Source organism: Crocodylus siamensis, chromosome 3, assembly GCF_052110815.1.
Source record: "Crocodylus siamensis isolate JL-2025a chromosome 3, ASM5211081v1, whole genome shotgun sequence".
Taxonomy (NCBI): Eukaryota; Metazoa; Chordata; order Crocodylia; family Crocodylidae; genus Crocodylus; species Crocodylus siamensis.
The window spans coordinates 24,931,699-24,949,830 of record NC_143397.1 but is presented as its reverse complement, the minus strand read 5'-3'; the positions used below and the strand labels follow the sequence as shown (position 1 = coordinate 24,949,830).

At 47.6% G+C, this 18,132-nt stretch overlaps 1 protein-coding gene across 1 annotated transcript in view; it reads right to left on the bottom strand.

The window, feature by feature from the left end:
- Positions 1–18,132, bottom strand: part of WDR70 (WD repeat domain 70) — a 275,742-nt gene that overhangs the window by 172,281 nt on the left and 85,329 nt on the right. The window contains exon 8 of the mRNA XM_090037959.1: positions 14,275–14,428. Within this exon, the coding sequence (XP_089894085.1) occupies positions 14,275–14,428 (154 nt within the window). The remainder of the gene's footprint in view (positions 1–14,274; positions 14,429–18,132) is intronic.

Here is an 18,132-nt window from a genome sequence, read left to right as displayed (position 1 = left end):
CCAGGCACTTTTAAAAGTGCCTGGCGCTGTGGCACTTACATTTGTATAAATGGTGAAATGCATGTCAGTGCTGAGAAAATGGCAGCAGCATGCTTTTGAACTAGAAAGGTGTTTTAGTTCAAAAGCGCACTGCTACTACTTTCTGCACACTAATGTGTGCTTTGATGTTTATAGAAATGTATGTGACGCAGCACTGAGCATGTCAACGTGTGTACTTGTACACTTGATTAATTGAGTCTGATCCACCATGCTGGACATGGAATACTGGGTAAGATAGATCATTACTCAATATGGCACTTCTTATACTTTTACATTCTTAAGTTAAGAGCAGAAAATGTGCTAACACAACACCAGTACAGAGATGAATCATTGAAAGTTAGGGTTGGAAGGGACCTCAGGAGGTCATCTAGCCCAACACCCTGCTCAAAGCAGGACCGCCCCCAACTAGATCATCCCAGCCAAAGCTTTGCCTATCTGGGTCTTAAAAACCTGCAAGGATGGAGATTCTACCACCTCTCTGGGTAACCTGTTCCAGTGTTTTACTACCCTCCTAGAGAGATAATTCTTCCTACTATCTAACCTAAACTTCCCTTGCTGCAACTTGAGACCACTGCTCCTTGTTCTGTCATCTGCCATCACTAAGAACAGTTTAGCTCCACCCTCTTTTAAACCCGCCTTTATGTAGATGACGGCTGCTATTAAATTCCCTCTCAGTCTTCTCTTCTCTAGACTAAATGAGGCCAGTTCCCTGAGCTGTCCTCAGAAGTCATGTGCCCCAGCCTCTGAACCAATCTGTTGTCCTCTGTTGGACTTTTTCCAATTTGTCCACATTCCTTCTGTAGTTGAGATACAATGAAATGCATTTGCTGATTATAGTGAGGGTCTGGTTTAAATCACAGGCCCAGTTTGCTAATATTGTGGCATGATCATGGTGGGGGCAGCCGTTTTCATGTCCAGATTGTGGTATCCCATCCCCCCCACAATGCCCTCCCCAAAAACCCCGACTGGCTGAGGGGAAGGTTGATGCCAGGTTTAACTGCAGCTCCCACGGTCTCTAATTATTGCTGAAAAGATCATGGAGAAAGTGTCACTGAAGGGGCAAGCGAAGGAGAGAGCTTGGGGATGGGTACTGCTGGCTGGGACCAAGTGGCTATATCATGGCATTTGGCTGCAAATTGTATTTTTCATGAAAATCACTTAATTATTATGACTTTCACAAAAAATGTGCAATAGCTATTTAAACCAGGCCCTAATTATAGTATAACCAGGAATCAACAGAATTATGTGGGCCAAGAAAAAGGCAAATGTGATTCTAAGAGCTGCAGGGTAAGATATTTCCACTAGAGATGGGAAAATTAAGTACTGCTGAGCTCCCATTTTGACTACAGCATTTAATTTTGGGCATCCATGTTTAGAATTAGCACCGCTCAACCTCTGGAGGGGGAATAGTGGCAGCAGTAACTGCCACTGCTTCCAAAGTCAATTGCTGTGGCTGGATCCAGCCAACATGGCTGGGCTAGCATGCAGCGTTGCTCCAAGGCTGGATCCAATATGGGCATCCCAGAAGGTTGAGCACCACTATTTAAGATTAATTCAAACTGGAAGAGGTCCAGACAAGGGATATTAGGATGATCAGAGGAAAGGAGAGCATACATACATGAGGCTAGCAAAATGAAGGCTGACAGAGAATATGACAGCTGTCTATAAAAGTATCAGAGAAAAAACAAAACAATGTTTCATAGTTGGTAGGGTTGGAAGGCACCTGAGCAGATCATCAAGTCCAATCCCCTGCCATGGCAGGAAAAAGTACTGGGGTCAAATGACCCCACCAAGGTGTTCATCCAGCCTCCTTTTAAAAATCCCCGGGGTAGGAGTCAGCACCACTTCTCTTGGAAGTTGGTTCCAGATCCTAGCCGCCCTGACTGTGAAGTAGCGTCTCCTGATATCTAGCCTAAACCTGCCCTCTGCCAGCTTGTGACTTATTTCTTGTCACTCCTGGTAGTGCTCGGGGGAACAGGGACTCCCCCAATGCCTGCTGGTCGCCTCTGACTAGTTTCTAAATGGCCACTAGATCCCCGCTCAGCCTTCTCTTGTGGAGGCTGAACAGGTTCAGGTCCCATAGCCTCTCCTCATAGGGCCTGCCCTGTTGTCCCCGATCATACGAGTGGCCCTCCTCTGGACCCTCTCTCCATGTTGTCCACATCCCTCCTGAAGTGTGGCGCCCAGAACTGGACACAGTACTCCAACTGCGGCCTGACCAGTGTCACATAGAGGGGGAGGATCACCTCCTTGGACCTGCTCGAGATGCATCTATGGATGCATGACAAGGTGCGGTGGGCCTTCCTGACTGCATCCCTGCACTGCCGGCCCATGTTCATCTTGGCATCAATGACTCCTAGATCCTTCTCTGCCTCTGCATTGACACGAAGGGAGTTCCCCAGCATGTAGGTATGCTGCTGGTTCTTCCTCCCCAGGTGCAGTACCCTGCACTTGTCAGTGTTAAAACCCATCATGTTTTCTTCCACCAAACCCTGTAGCCTGTCCAGATCCGATTGCAGTCTATTCCTTCCTTCTAGCATGCCCACATCCCCCCACATCTTAGTGTCATCTGCAGGACAGAGGTAAGATTCCATTGCAAAGGGGCATTCCAAGGGGGCAATGCCATTCCTTGGCATTACTCCTTTAAGGGTCACCAGTTCAAACAAATAAACAAAGCCTGGACTTGCTTTGCTTCTTCAATGAGTCAGTTCAACAAATGTCATAGTCTTCCTTGTCCCCAGACTCTGGCTATTCTTCTCCCTGATCCCTGGTTGTTGCCTAGCTGCCAACCTGGGGTGCACCTGGCTATTCACATCCCTCTAGGCAAGCTGCTTGCCACCTGCCAGCAGTTGCACCTCCTGTACAGTGAGGGAGGGGGTTTCTGGCATAGCTGTCCTCCTTGGGAGCTTCTCCAGTACTTCCCCATTGTGTCCAGCAGCTTCAGATGTGCTACATGTGGTCCTGCCAGCCAATCTGGAAGCTCCACCTTTTACCCGTGAGCTCAGGTAGGCTCTGGAGCGGTGAGAGATGCGCGGGTGAAGCCCGCTGCGCCCCCACTCCCCCGAAGCCCCCCAGACACCCCCTCAGCAGCCTCCGAGCCCCCTGCTGACCCCCAGCACAGCCGGAGGTAAGCGGGCTCATGGTAGGAAGGGGTTAACTCCTCGCTTGCTGGGAGGAGGCCGCTGCCTGGTGCCGGGCCGGGTCAAGCCCCTGCCCAGGCCCCTACTTGGCCCAGCCCCCCAGGGAGAGAGGAGTGAAGGACAGGGTACTCACCACTCCCCCTCCTGTAGGGCAGGGCCCCCCAAATCCCGGGCAGGGCCCCCCTGGTCTGAGAAGCCAGCGTCCCCCGACGGCAGGCCCACTGCGCATCCGCGGAGTTTAAAAGGGCCCGCCAAACGGGGGGGGGGGGGAACCACACTCACATAGGCTCTGGAGCGTGAGAGACGCGCGGGTGAAGCCTGCTGCACCCCCACTCCCCCGAAGCCCCCCAGACACCCCCTCAGCAGCCGCCGAGCCCCCTGCCGACCCCCAGCACAGCCGGAGGTAAGCGGGCTCGTGGTGGGAAGGGGTTAACTCCTCACTTGCTGGGAGGAGGCCACTGCCTGGTGCCGGGCAGGTCAAGCCCCCACCCAGGCCCCTACTTGGCCCAGTCCCCCAGGGAGCCACGCGACCGGAGCCGCGCAAACAGGCTGTGTAAACAGGCACTCGAGTTAGCGCGGAGTTCGCACAGGGGAGGGCGCGGGAGGGCACAAGACCCTGCCTGCGACCCCCCCCAGCCATAGCCAGCCTACCAGAGGCATGACACAGATGGGCACGCGCCGCACCCCGAGGGTCCCCTCGGGCTCTGCGGCCCCTCCACTGGGCACCTCAGAGACGGCCACCCAGACGGAGCCCATGGTTCCTGGCTCCACGCAGACGGAGCCCCTGGCTCTTGGCTGCAGGGGCTGCCTGTCCCTTTTTCAGGCTCTGGGGCCCGGGAGCATGGCCACCTCCCCTTGCGGGGTCTGCTCCCTACTCGGGTCTCTCGCGCGCCAGCTGGAGGAGCTCCAGGCCACAGTCCAGAGACTGCGTACCATCAGGGACTGTGAGCAGGAGATAGACTCCTACAGCCAGGCCCTTCTCCCCCGGGAGCCGCAGGGGAGAGCTCCGTCTCCCTCCAGGACTAAGGAGGACTCTGGGACCTCCCGCTCTGCCCAGTCAGGGGCATGGACCAAGGTGCTCAAGGGCCCCAAGGCCCGCCGCACCAAGGCCCCTGCCCTGCCGGAGCTTAGCAACAGGTTCGCACCTCTTGCAGCCCCAGCAGAGCCCACGCAGTTGCCAGCTCCCGCAGGCAACCCAGGCTCGACCGCAGCTACTGGCCCCGCTCTCCCCAAGACAAAGCGTAAGGTGTTTGTTGTGGGAGACGCCATCCTGCGGGGCACTGAGGGGGCAATCTGCCGCCCCGACCCCTTAGCCCGGGAAGTCTGCTGCTTCCCAGGGGCCCGCATCCGAGACATAGCGGAGAGGATCCCGCAGCTCCTCCGGCCCACAGACCACTACACCATGCTCCTTATTCACGTGGGCACCAATGACACGGCTCGGAGCACCCCCGGCCAGGTCATGAGGCACTACAGGGAGTTGGGAGCAGAGCTTAGGGGTCTGGGAGCTCAGGTGGTGTTTTCGTCGATCCTCCCAGTCTCGGGCTATGGGCTGAGGAGGGAGAGGAGGATCCACGCGGTGAACCAAAGACTGCGGCGCTGGTGTTAATCGGGAAAGCTTTGGCTTCCATGACCACAGCCTGCTCTTTGGAGAGAGAGGCAGCGAGCTGCTGGGAAGAGATGGCCTCCACCTCTCTCCCCTAGGGAGGAAGCTCTTCTCAGCCAGGCTGGCTGACCTGCTCCACCGGGCTTTAAACTAAGCCCACTGGGGGATGGGGGGACTACTGCCCCTGCTGGCCCGCTGAACGGCCCTTGCAAAGCCAGTGGACCAAGGCACTTAAGGGGGCACTTAAGGGAGCCCACCCCTGCCCCAGCCCTGGCACAATCTATGGGCAAGGCAAGAGCCCCCAAGGGCACACTTTCCTGCCTGTACACTAATGCCAGGAGCATGGGCAACAAGCAGGACGAGCTCGTCCTCCTGCTCAGTGCAAAGAAATATGATGTCATTGGGATAACGGAGACCTGGTGGGACTCCACCCATGACTGGACCACGAGTATAGAGGGCTATACCCTGTACAGGAGGGATCGTGTTGACAAAAGGGGCGGGGGTGTAGCTCTCTATGTGAAGGAAAGCTACATGTCCCTGCAAGCTGATGTTGGCGACCGGCATGGACAGCTAGAGACCCTCTGGATAAAAATTCATGGGGAATTCGGCACAGGGGACACAACGGTGGGAGTCTACTACAGACTTCCCACTCAAAGTCCCGAGCTTAACCAGGAGTTCGCCCGGGAACTGACTGAGGCCGCTTGCTCCAGGACCTTGGTTGTCATGGGTGACTTCAATTACCCGGACATCTCGTGGGAAGATCACTCAGCTAAATCTGAGCGGGCGCAAAGCTTTCTCTCGTGCGTGGATGACCTCTACCTGACTCAAGAAGTCTATGGGCCAACGAGAGGCAAAGCGCTGCTTGACCTGGTACTGGCTACGGGGGATGACCTAATCGGCGACCTAGTGATTGATGGGAAGTTGGGTGACAGCGACCACGAGCTGATCACCTTCACCATCCGCCGTAAAGCTGGCAAGTCAGTCAGCAACACAGAAGTCCTTGATTTCAGAAAAGCTCACTTTGACAAGCTCAAGAGGCTAGTCAGTCAGGCCCTCAGGGACCATGACCCCAGGGAGATGGGAGTTCAAGAAGAGTGGTTGCTTCTCAAGGAAGCGATCCTCAATGCACAAGCTAAGTCTATTCCAACACGGAGGAAAGGCAGCAAGAAGGCACAGCAGCCCCCCTGGCTCTCCAGAGACCTAGCGGACCTACTGTGGCTAAAAAGGAAAGCCTACAAAGGATGGAGGACGGGATTCACCTCCAAGGTGCTGCAGGGAGCAAACCAGGAAAGCCATGGCTGCAACTGAACTCCAACTAGCTTCAGGCATCAAGGACAACAAAAAGTCCTTTTTCAGATATGTGGGGAGCCGGAGGAAAAGCAAGGGCAATGTTGGACCCCTGCTAAACCAGATGGGCCAACTGACAACTGACGCCCAGGAAAAAGCCAACCTATTAAATAGGTACTTTGCGTCAGTCTTTCATCAGTCACACGGGATGCCCATGCCTGCTATGGGACAGGGAAATCTGGGTGAGGGGAATCCCTTACCCTCCATCAATGCTGACCTCATGAAGGAACACCTTGAGAAGCTGGATCCCTTCAAGTCAGCTGGCCCTGACAATCTGCACCCCAGGGTACTCAAGGAGCTGGCGAGCGTCATACCCCAGCCCCTGGCACGGATCTTTGAAAACTCCTGGTGCTCTGGTGTAGTGCCCGAACACTGGAAGAAGGCCAATGTGGTGCAGATTTTCAAGAAAGGGAGGAGAGTGGATCCGGCTAACTACAGGCCTATTAGCCTGACTTCTAGTCTGGGGAAGATCTTAGAAAAGTTTATTAAGGAGGCCATCCTTGAGGGACTGGCCCAGGCTAACATTCTAAGGGATAGCCAGCACGGGTTTGTTGTGGGTAGGTCTTGTTTGACCAATCTCATTTCCTTCTATGACCAGGTGACCTATCACCTGGACAAGGGAGAAGAGATTGATGTCCTATATCTTGACTTCAAAAAAGCTTTTGATCTGGTATCCCATGATCACCTCTTGGCCAAACTGCCTAGTTGTGGCCTTGGCTCCACCACGATCCGCTGGCTGGGAAATTGGCTTCGTGGTCGGACCCAGAGGGTTGTGATTGATGGCAGTCACTCATCATGGTGCCCTGTGACCAGTGGGGTCCCTCAAGGCTCTGTCCTGGGACCCATACTGTTCAACATCTTCATTAATGATGTGGACATTGGAGTCAGGAGTGGACTGGCCAAGTTCGCCGATGACACCAAACTTTGGGGCAAAGCATCCACGCCAGAAGATAGGCGGGTGATCCAGGCTGACCTGGACAAGCTCAGCAAATGGGCGGACGAGAACCTCATGGTGTTTAACACCGATAAATGCAAGGTTCTCCACCTTGGGAGGAAAAACCTGCAGCACCCTTATAGGCTCGGCAGTGCTATGTTGGTTAGCACTACAGAAGAAAAAGACTTGGGGGTCATCATTGACCACAAGATGAACATGAGCCTGCAATGCGATGCTGCGGCTAGTAAAGCGACCAAAATGCTGGCGTGCATCCATAGATGCTTCTCGAGCAAATCCCGGGACGTCATTCTCCCCTTGTACTCGGCATTGGTGAGGCCGCAGCTGGAGTACTGCGTCCAGTTTTGGGCTCCACAATTCAAAAAGGATGTGGAGAAGCTTGAGAGAGTCCAGAGGAGAGCCACGCGCATGATCAGAGGTCAGGAAAACAGATCTTACGATGACAGGCTGAGAGCCATGGGACTCTTTAGCCTGGAAAAGCGCAGGCTCAGGGGTGATCTGATGGCCACCTATAAGTTTATCGGGGTGACCACCAGGATCTGGGGGAACGTCTGTTCACCAGAGCGCCCCAAGGGATGACGAGGTCGAACGGTCACAAACTCCTGCAAGACCGTTTCAGGCTGGACATAAGGAAGAATTTCTTTACTGTCTGAGCCCCCAAGGTCTGGAACAGTCTGCCAGCGGAGGTGGTTCAAGCATCTACATTGAACACCTTCAAGAGTAAATTGGATGCTTATCTTGCTGGGATCCTATGACCCCAGCTGACTTCCTGCTCTTTGGGCAGGGGGCTGGACTCGATGATCTCCCGAGGTCCCTTCCAGCCCTAATGTCCATGAAATCTATATCATAGCTGTTACAGGCTGTGTTTCCCCAGCTGTTCCCTATTCCTAGCCTGACCAGGCTGTCTTCCTAGTTTGCAACCTGGGTAGACAATCTGAGAGGGGCTTTTCTGGACACTGTGCTGCCTGGTAAGTGTCCTGTGCCCAAGCCCCTGTTACACTATAATTGTGGCTTCAAGAAAAATACCAAATATTGTAAGGTTCATAACATCCTTGAAATTATGTTTAAACTGTTTATTTTTCTTAGATAAATTTTTCATCAAAAGATTAAAGAGCAAAAGCATAACATACTTATGCTTTCATTTTTTTAAAGCTAGATAATCCCCTGGTCTAAGATGAGCCACAGTCCATGCAAGACATGGTGCAGGTGTGGAAAGGCCTACCTTGCATTTTTAGCATGGGTCAATGGAATGTACATAACAGCAGACCCCATACTGATAAAAACCCCAGAATGGGTGCAACTCTGCTGGCTTCTACCACTCAAGGGATCTGTTACAACTAGGGTGACCATGGCTAAGTGCAGATAGTAAAAAAGCCTAAGGCTGAATCAATTCAATCTTTGCAAGTTAATCTAAGCTGCACAGACTGAACTGATAAGCAAGTGAACAGACATTCACTTTTGATTCTGGAAATATAGCCACATGCCTGCAGTGGCCCAGGCCAGAATCTGGGGGATGCTAGAACACACCTCCATGCTTGACTGGAACAGACAGCTTGGGCCAAGCCTAGGTCACCCAACCTGCAAGGGGAGTTTATGGGGGAAGTGCAAAGCATCCTGGGATGCTGCAGGACTGTTAGTTAACTTGAATCTGGAGGGGATCTGGGACAGAAGTTCAATAAATCGCCTTAATCAAAATCAGTTAGGTCTGATACTACATCCACCCAGGTTCATCTTAAATTAGTTTTGGCCCTTTTGAAAGCAGCTTATATTCACTGAACTTCAGTTGTGTTACAGATCTGAACCAGCTTCCAATCACTTATACTGCTTTACATGTAATTTCTATCCCTAGCCCATACATCCCCAGTTGGGCCAGGACAGTCCTGGATTTTGTAGGGCAGTCCTGGCAGGTTGGTGAAAAGACCCAGAAGCAGAGGCAGAGGCCCATGGGAAGGGGCACAGGGCACACTCTAATGGGGAGGGCGAGCAGCATGGCACTCAGGCGGGTAGGCAAGCAGGTACCAACTGCCACTGCTGCTGTGCAGGAGAAAGGTGGGAAGATTGTAGCAGTGCCCAGCCGAGGCCACCCCCACCTCTAGCTGCTGTTCAGGAGGAGCCAGTCCATGCAAGCACCATGCTGCTCCACCTCCCTGCCAGACTGCAGACTGTGTCCCCATTCCTGTTCCTGCCTCTGTCTTTGCCTGCAGCAGCGCTGCTGCTTTTGGGGGGGGGGGGGGGGAGGGGGGGCATGTCCCTCCAGTTTTCCTTCAAAATAGTATGGGGTCACTCTAATTAGAAAACTCTGGTGGCAGTAAAACTTCTATGGATAGCTACCAGAGTTTTATAATTAGGGTGACCTCATACTATTTTGAAGGAAAACTGGAGGGACATGTACATTTACACCAGAAGTTCTGCCCCGAACCATCCCAAATTCTCCACAACAGCCGTAATTTTCTGAGTTGTGTCTTGGTGTCCCTAACGAGTCCTTGATGTAAGATTTTTGTCTTGAACTTGAACCACTGAACCTGAATGCAACAACCCCCAACAAATATTACCACTACAGCATAATATTCTGCTCCATTTGTTGAGAGGGTACAGCATAACACTGTTTGGAGCTGCACAGATGAAGCTATACAGCCTCCTACTTCAGGAGTAGCCCAGGTTTCTTTCCAAACTGGAAACAGATTAGTCAGATGTGCATGGTGCTGTACATCAAATTCACTGTTACTCTCAGCACAACTAATTAGTTTAGATGCTGTACTATATTAAGACAGCTATGCTAATCAGAACCAAAAGTTCTGTAGACTTCTGGTTCTAGAGTTTGTGGAATTTCCAGACCACATCCTGTATTTTGCTTCCTGAAAGTTGTCCAGGGGCAAATTCAGCCACACACACTCTCCCATTTTCTTGGTCTTTTGCTGCTCCAATTTACTAGTGCTTCGTACCCTTCTGAACTGCAGTTGTACTGCCACAAAGTACAACAAAGTGAGGAATCAAATCTATACTCTTCAGACATTTGATCAGAAGATGCGTATGATGTACCAATCCCCATTAATTACTCCTCACTTACTACTGTCTTCACCACCTCCTACTAAGAATCTGCCATGGTTTAAGTGCTACAGAACCCGCGGTTCTTCCTAGATCTCATTCATAATAGTATCTAAACAATATATATTTTACACCTATTTTCCCAGTGATCTGGCTTTCCACAGTGAACAAGTTGCTATAAACATATCAGAGAAAAAAACAAAACAATGTTGACAAGAACAAATGGCTATAAAACTAGCAATGAATAAAATTTAGGCTAGAAATGATAAGATTCAGAGCCACAATCTCTTAAAGACTACGAAACAGAAAAAGAATTCCAGTAAGACCAAAGGGAACAAAGTGACTACTTTTAAGATGCATCTTGAGAAGTTTTTAAAAGGAGACCACACAATGCTGTTGTCTGCAACAACAGCGGCTAGATTTCATTAGTCTTCAAGCCCCTTTGTGTCCTGTATCCTCTATTCTTATATAATGGTTATACCGTGTGCATATGTATATATCTAGATAAGTTACACTGTGTCTACAGTTATGCTGAAATTATGAGGCAGTCCTTCTCTATGTGCACTTTTAACAAAGAGAAATGTACATTATTATATAAGATTCATTCAGATGCTTTGAACTCAAATCCCAAATACCAAAGAAATAGGGAATTCTGTTTAAGATTATTCCTCCTGTGCTGCCAGTGTATAACTCCCATTCAAATTACTGAGCATCAACAGTAACTCTCACCATGCATTTTATACATACACTACAGTTCCTTCTTGTCCACTGCACTCTCAGGCTGTTTTCCTCAAATGCCTATTAGCCAGTCAATTTTTATTAGGATACGTCATCTGCTTCTGTTTTCTCATGGGTTTATACCTTTCAATTATATTGGCATTCCTTTTCCATTTTGTTTTTCTTTTGTAAATTGCCAACTAAAGACTAAACAGTTTTTCAGTACTGCTGAACATGAATGGATGGAAAAATTTATAGTGACAAAGGTGCCAAGTCATTAGTCTTTGGGATTTTCATACCTACAGATCCTTCACTAGAAACTGCCATAGCACACAAGTGCCACCTTAAACTAAACATCAGCCCAGGTCCCTTCGAAGTTGGTTGTTAACAGAGTACTCCTGCATCACCTTGGAGTTAATTTTATAGAATCATAGAACCGATGAGTCAGAAGGGACCTAGACAGATCATCTAGTCCGACCCCCTGCCATGGGCAGGAAGGAGCACTGGGGATGGGAGGAATTATAAGACCCCAGCCAGTGCTTATCCAGTTTCCACTTGAAGATTCCCAGGGAAGTGAGAGCACCACCTCTTAAGGAAGGCTATTCCAGGCTCTGGCCACCCCTACAGTGAAGTAGTTCTTCCTAATATCTAACCTAAACCTATCCTCCCCCAGCTTGTGGCCATTGTTCCTGGTGACTCCAAGGGGGGCCCTGGTGAACAGACTTTCCCAGAGTCCCTGCTAGTGGCCCCTGATAAGGTTGTAGGCAGCCACAAGATCCCCCCTCAGTCTCCTCTTGCGGAGACTGAATAGATTCAGGTCCCTTAGTCTCTCCTCATAGCGCTGGCCACAGAGGCCCTCAACTATACGAGTGACCCTCCTCTGGACCCTCTCCAGGTTCTCCATGTCCTTCTTGAAGTCCAGTGCCCAGACCTGGACACAGGACTCCAGCTGCAGCCTGACCAGCACTGCACAGAGGGGGAGCAAGACCTCTCTGGACCTGTAATGCCTCTATTGATGCATGACAGGGTACGGTTGGCTCTGCCTATTGCTTCGTCGCATTGGCGACTCATATTCATCCTGGAGTCAATCCTGACTCCAAGATCCCTCTCTGCCTCTGTGCAGAGAGGGTTAGGAAGGTTTTGAATAATGTAACTAAAGCCTAGAAACAAATGTGAAATAAAATGAGAGATTCTGATTTTTGAAGTTAAAGCAGTGGTTCTCAAACTTTTTAGATTTAAGGCATACCTTGGAAATGCTAGGTTGTAGTTTTCACCTGGTTTTTAACCATGGAAAAGTAACAAAACACTTCTTTGTTGCAAAGAAGTCAGAAAGATAACATGTCAGAATGGTTTTGATACTCTGGATTCCTATTTGAAACTTTTGGGTTTATCTTGCGAATCACGTTTGCTGTAACACCCTGGTTGAGAATCACTCACGAAAGTAGTCACAGCAATTTCTTCAATGCAGAAATATAAGTTGGTGGATACTGCACCAGAATGTACGCTGATATAAGAGATGTCCAACTTGTTGTACCATATGGGTGCTCTCCCACTACACCATAATGTGCTCTACAAGAGGCTCCTGACCCCCAGAGCCATGGGTTCCATTGGACCCATAGGCTGTACCACCATCCATGCCTGACCCGCAGGGGTAGGGGTAAGAAGCAGAAGCTGGAGGAGACCCTGGTAGCAGATCAGTGCGGGGAGTGCTGCCTGGTCAGGCCTGCTCAGGCTGCAAATTAACCCAGGTAACCTGCAAGCTGTGAGCTGGGACAGGCCTATTCTAAAGCAACTAACAAGATAAATGGAAAAGGAAAAAGCCTCTTAAGAATATGGCCTCTACCCAGTTCCCTTGTACATTAAGTACATACTTAATGTAAAGATACATGCCTACAAAGAGAAAGAATGACTCCTACAATATTGCATAAAAAGCACACCTGCAAAACTAACATGGAGCAGTTTCATTTTAAACATAAAATTACAAAGGAAGTTGAAAAAATGCATTAAAAATATCAGGCAATGTGTACCAAAAAGGTAAAATGGCAGCATAACAGCAGACAGCATTTTGATAATAGGACCATATTATAATGAAATTTCAAAAGTTAACAACAACAAAACATTTGAACAAGAGCTAAAAGAACAGTTATTCTTAGATGACTTTATATATATATTATATATGTTCCACTAGCCAAAAGAAATAATGATCTGACAAGAACAGGATCAAGTAATGCAGGATCAAGTAATGCAGTATTTAGGCTAGCTACTTGGCAGTAAGCTTTATAAGTACTAAATAAAGCAACTTTATCAAAGATCTGAGCTTTAAAATTTTTCATACATTTGGATTATAAATTTTGAACTATTTATAAAATGGACATAATTTAAATTATTTATGTAAACAGAAGCCGTATCACATGTAAGATGTTGAGAAGACAGAGGGCAGATTGGCTAAACTGTTGAAATACTTTTCTGTGCGTCTCAATACAAGTGCTAGAGGCAAGGATTTCTTAGGGTGATATCTTTAATTGGACCAACTATAAAGCTGGGATAAAGTTCAACAAGCTTTTGAATGTAACACTTTCTTCCCCAGGTCAGTACAGCTGTCTTTCTAATGGACAGGTTTTCATTCTATCCCCCACATAAAGCTAGAAAATAAAAATAGCTATACTGAAAAGGTTCTGAGCTAGTCCTTCACCATATGCACTTTTAACCAGTAACAAAGAAAAAATGCATATTGTTCATTCAGTGTTTGACAGTCAAGTGACAAGGAGTAAGACAAAACGTCCATGGTATCGCAACAGGGAGAGACCAGAAGCAGGTCTGAAGAGTGGGTAAAGGAAGAGGAAACCTTATAGTCAGACATAGTAGACCCTAGCTCACGGGTCAGCAACGTTTTTGGGCAGAGTGCCAAAAACAACTGCGACCTTGACTTGAAAGATGTTGGTGTGCCAAGGGCAGATGTGGGGGAGCCACAAGAGGCCTAATCCTTGTTGTGGCAGTGCAGCCCTGGCCCCTTCTCCACCATCCACCCAAGGCACATGTGCCAGAGCTAAAAATTACTTAAGTGCAAGTATGAATAATATAGGCTGCCATTCTGTCACGCCCAGAAACATCAGGCCCTTTTCCTTGGGCTTCAGTTCTCAGTTGTACTGACAATCTTCAGCAGTAGTCCTCCTACAGGCAATCACCCAGGAGTCACCCTGTCCAGTCCCTTTCATAGGAGCTAACCTGTTTCATCTAAAAGCTTCCTTCCTTAACTGAGCTCCTTCTACATCCAGAGGAATCAGGTACTCATCAAATCACCTGACCCCTTCCCAATAGCGACCGATAAAGCCTTTAACCTGGTTCCAGACCCCGATTCTTCAAGTGTTAGACCATCTCACTAGAGAAAGACAAATATTGTTCTCTTCTTGCACAGAGTATTTCTAATTTACCTTGGTGTTTGCCATATCCACTATGTACTGGTCGCCTTTGACGCATTCCATTACTGGAAAGCCATCTCTGTCAAGAACTTTAGCTTGAGAGTTACCAGAGACAACAAGAATGACATCTCCTGTGCTGCTATACTGCAAAGATTTGATCTGGTGGCTGGGGGGAAAAAAAGAAAAGAAAAAATTCACATTTCAGTTGAATACAATTCTGGCAAGCTAATTTTATGGTTAAAATGCAGCAGCAGTGGGAGAACAAATGCGTTATAAAGAAACAGAAACTTATAACTGTGGAGAAACCTGGCATCCAAAAGTCAGAAGCCACACCTACAGTTAAAAAAATAGCTTTTGCACAAGACGTTTTCCCCAAAAGTCAGCCCCCAATATTTGGGTGCATGTCATAAGTAGAAAAGCTCCTTAGAATAGAAGCACCCTGCTTCGATGAATTTTCCATTGTGCAATAGCAGTATCAGTACTATTCAGGCAGCACAGGAAGTTAGTTGACTTAATGGCTCATTATACTTCATTCCACAGGTGTTAACAATTGTGCTCTGTTTATAATGATCTTGATGTTCCACTAATCATGCTAACTTTTCATTGGACAATTCTGCAATCTGCTAGCTGTTGTTAGTGTCTCCTATTTCACAGCCTTGGAGATTTTTCAGCTCTTTTCAAAAAACATAGTTCTACCCACAGAGACCAGTTTTCAATAGCAGCTTGCATTTCAGTTTTTGGTTAAGCAGGAAAAGGCAGGTTGAGCAAGCTGAAGATTAGGTTTTGTCCCTGCCCTATGCAGCTGTAACTCTAGAAATATCTTTTTCTTTTCATTCTGCTGTCCTAGAAACAAGATGTATATCATATTTGAGTGTGTGGTATGTGAAAAAATATGGTAGTAGAGGCTGTTAAGCTGGGAATGGAAATTAAGTAATAAGGTTAGCTGTAAAGCTATTGTGATTTTATATTAGAACAAAAACCTAAAAGGACTAGAGTCCATCTCTGCTACTGAAATTACAGCTAAATATACTGACATATCAATTCAGAATGATTTAAAAAGGAATTTAAGTGTAACAGTGTCACAAGGAAGTTAACTCAGTTTTTAACCCAAACACTAAAATTGACATGTTACAGTGAAGAAGGAGGCTTGGTGCCATCACGTTGCTTTCTAGACGAAAGAAGGGAGATAAGACATGCACACCTTCTCAGAAAGGAAAAACTCTTGTTGATATATAAAAGAAATATGAGTATATGGCAGATGTACATGATGAGTCAGCACTGTCAAGGATGACTGTCTTCCATGAGTGTCTTATCTGTGTGTCTGAAGATGGGTGATGCGGCCTATCTAGGATTGACAGACTCTACTGCAGCTCGGACATGCGTTTGGTCTGTAACACAGTTTCTGCCACTCATGCTTTTCCACCTCCTGTTGTTGTCATGAGGTTTCAGAGTACTGAGATGTCTGCAGCACACTTTTCCTCCATTTTCAGCAGTCCTGTGTGACAGTCTCCCATGAGCTGACATCAATGTTACATTGTTTTAAGTTGGCCTTGAAGATGTACCTGAAGTGCTTTTCCTACCCTCCTCTTAACCATATGCCTTGGCTGAACTGGGAAAATATAACTTTTAGGAGTCTCAAGTCAGACATCTGGATGACATGGACGGCCCAAAGATGTTGATGTTGGATAATCCTTGCCTCAATACTCATAGTGTTCGCCTGTAGGACAGCACTAACATTGGTGCATCTATCTTCCCACTGGATTCAGAGAATCTTCTGCAGACAGCATTGATGATATTTCTCCAACAACTTTAGATGCATCTTGCATGTTGTCCATGTTTCAGCTCTGTACAACAAGGTGGGGATCATGACTGCTTGATAAACTACGAGCTTGGTTTTGGATCTGATGTTGCGATCTTTGAACACACATTTCTTCAGGTATCCAAAAACTGTACTTGCACATATGAGGCCATGTTGGATTTCTTCATCGATGTCAGCTTTCTATGAGAGATGGCTGTCTCACTCTATACAGCTTGTGTAACTCTAGCCCAACCACATAGTTTGTCCAATAAAAGAGATCACCATAAGAAATCCTTGCCTTCCTGAGATACCCAATTTCTGCAGTGATCTGAGCAACATTCCTGAATCAAGCTCATAAGGCAGAACATGGCTGTTCAATTTGTAAAACAAGAAATAAGAAAAGCTTGTTGAAATAATTCCAAGATACCCAGGATTAATTGAAGTAAGGTTGGGAGGGCTCTTTTAATGAAAAACAGTTAAGCTGTCAATGATCAAAAACCCATTTCGATTCTTACCAACGTGTTTCAGTAGCTTTTCTCAGCATTCAACTAATGGATTATGACTTAAAGCATGTTAAAACCCTTTCCAACAACTTTGGACTGTGCTTCCCTAGGGTGCTTTAGTCAAGACCTTCAGTGGTCATGTTTCTGCAGAATATCTTGCTTCAGACGAAGAAGAGACTACTTTGGATGCAACCTTTGGCAACTTTTTCCTTTGTTTTTAAAGGAAACTAAGGAAATCATTACTGAAATTAATGTTGAATTTTGGTTGTTGAGCATCCATGAAAATGTGTCACTTAATAACTTCATACTTTAGGATTCATGGGGCGATGTCTTTATAAACTGACACATAATTAACTTTTCTTCCCCACTAGCTAAGGGTTATTTGTTAACAGTAGCTTTATTTAACACCTCAGCCCCATAACTGAGAATTACTGTTCAGAATATATGACATACTGTAGCATATATTAAAGAGGTTTTCTCTGAACACAGCAATGTAAAGGTTCTTTTATAATCATTTCAAGGATCTCTGGCAAGCCTAGCTGTATTTGTCTTATGACACAAAAGCCAAAAACACTTCAAACATCCTATTATGCAATCCAAACTTTCAGCCAAAAATCATTATGAACTTGAGGTTTTAATAAAACTGGATATTAATGTATGCCAAATGCTACTTCATAGACTAAATGTAGGCTGAGGGTACAAAAAAAATCAGGGCTGAAAGAAGGTTCAATATACCTCCAAGTTTATAGTCAGAACTTTAAGCAGCTTCTTGACTGCCTGACTGGCTAGGAAGAAATAAACTTGTCTTTGCACTGTAGCAGTTTGAAAAAGATGGGAAATTTTCACAGTACCCATCAGACCACACAGAGTGGGGCTGGGAGAAGCCTAGAGCCAAGCCAGCCTTGTAGGGCAAGGGGTGTGGCTTGGCCCAACAGGGGAAAAAGGGGCATGGCTTAGCCCAAACCCAGCCACATGGAGAAGGGCGAAAGATGGGTGTGGGTCAGTCTCGATCCAGATGTGTGTGGGGGAAAGGGGAGAGGTAGGCCAGCCCCACGGGGGAAAGAGGCCACAGCCTGGCTCCAGTTGGCCATGTAGGGCATGGGGTTTAGGAATTTAATGGTGGGAAGGGTAGCTGCATTAATAGCCACTGCTCCCCCACTGCCAAATTCTTGACCTGGGGAAGCCCTGTGGGCCAGATTTCAAGGTTCCAAGGACGGCATCTAGTCTGTAGGCCAGAGGTTGAGCATCCCCAGTGTATACTAGAAAAGGCAGAAATGGAAGCTCCTACAGGACAAGGAAAAAGTGAAGAAAAAGGTGGTCAAGGATATTAGGCTCAGAGGAAGCACTAGAAAAGATTTCCAGTCTCCAGCAGGGATGAAACAATGGTTGATTCAAGACTTCTTGAGTTCAAGGAGGCTGTAGTGGGGAGAGGGGACCAGAAGGCACAGAGTAGGGAGTGCTGGGGTGCTGCCAAGGGGATCAGCAACACATAGCAGAGGAACGCACAGTGCAAAGTGGAGAAAGTATCCCCACCACTACATGCTGCTATGGGCCTGATCCAATCTCTTT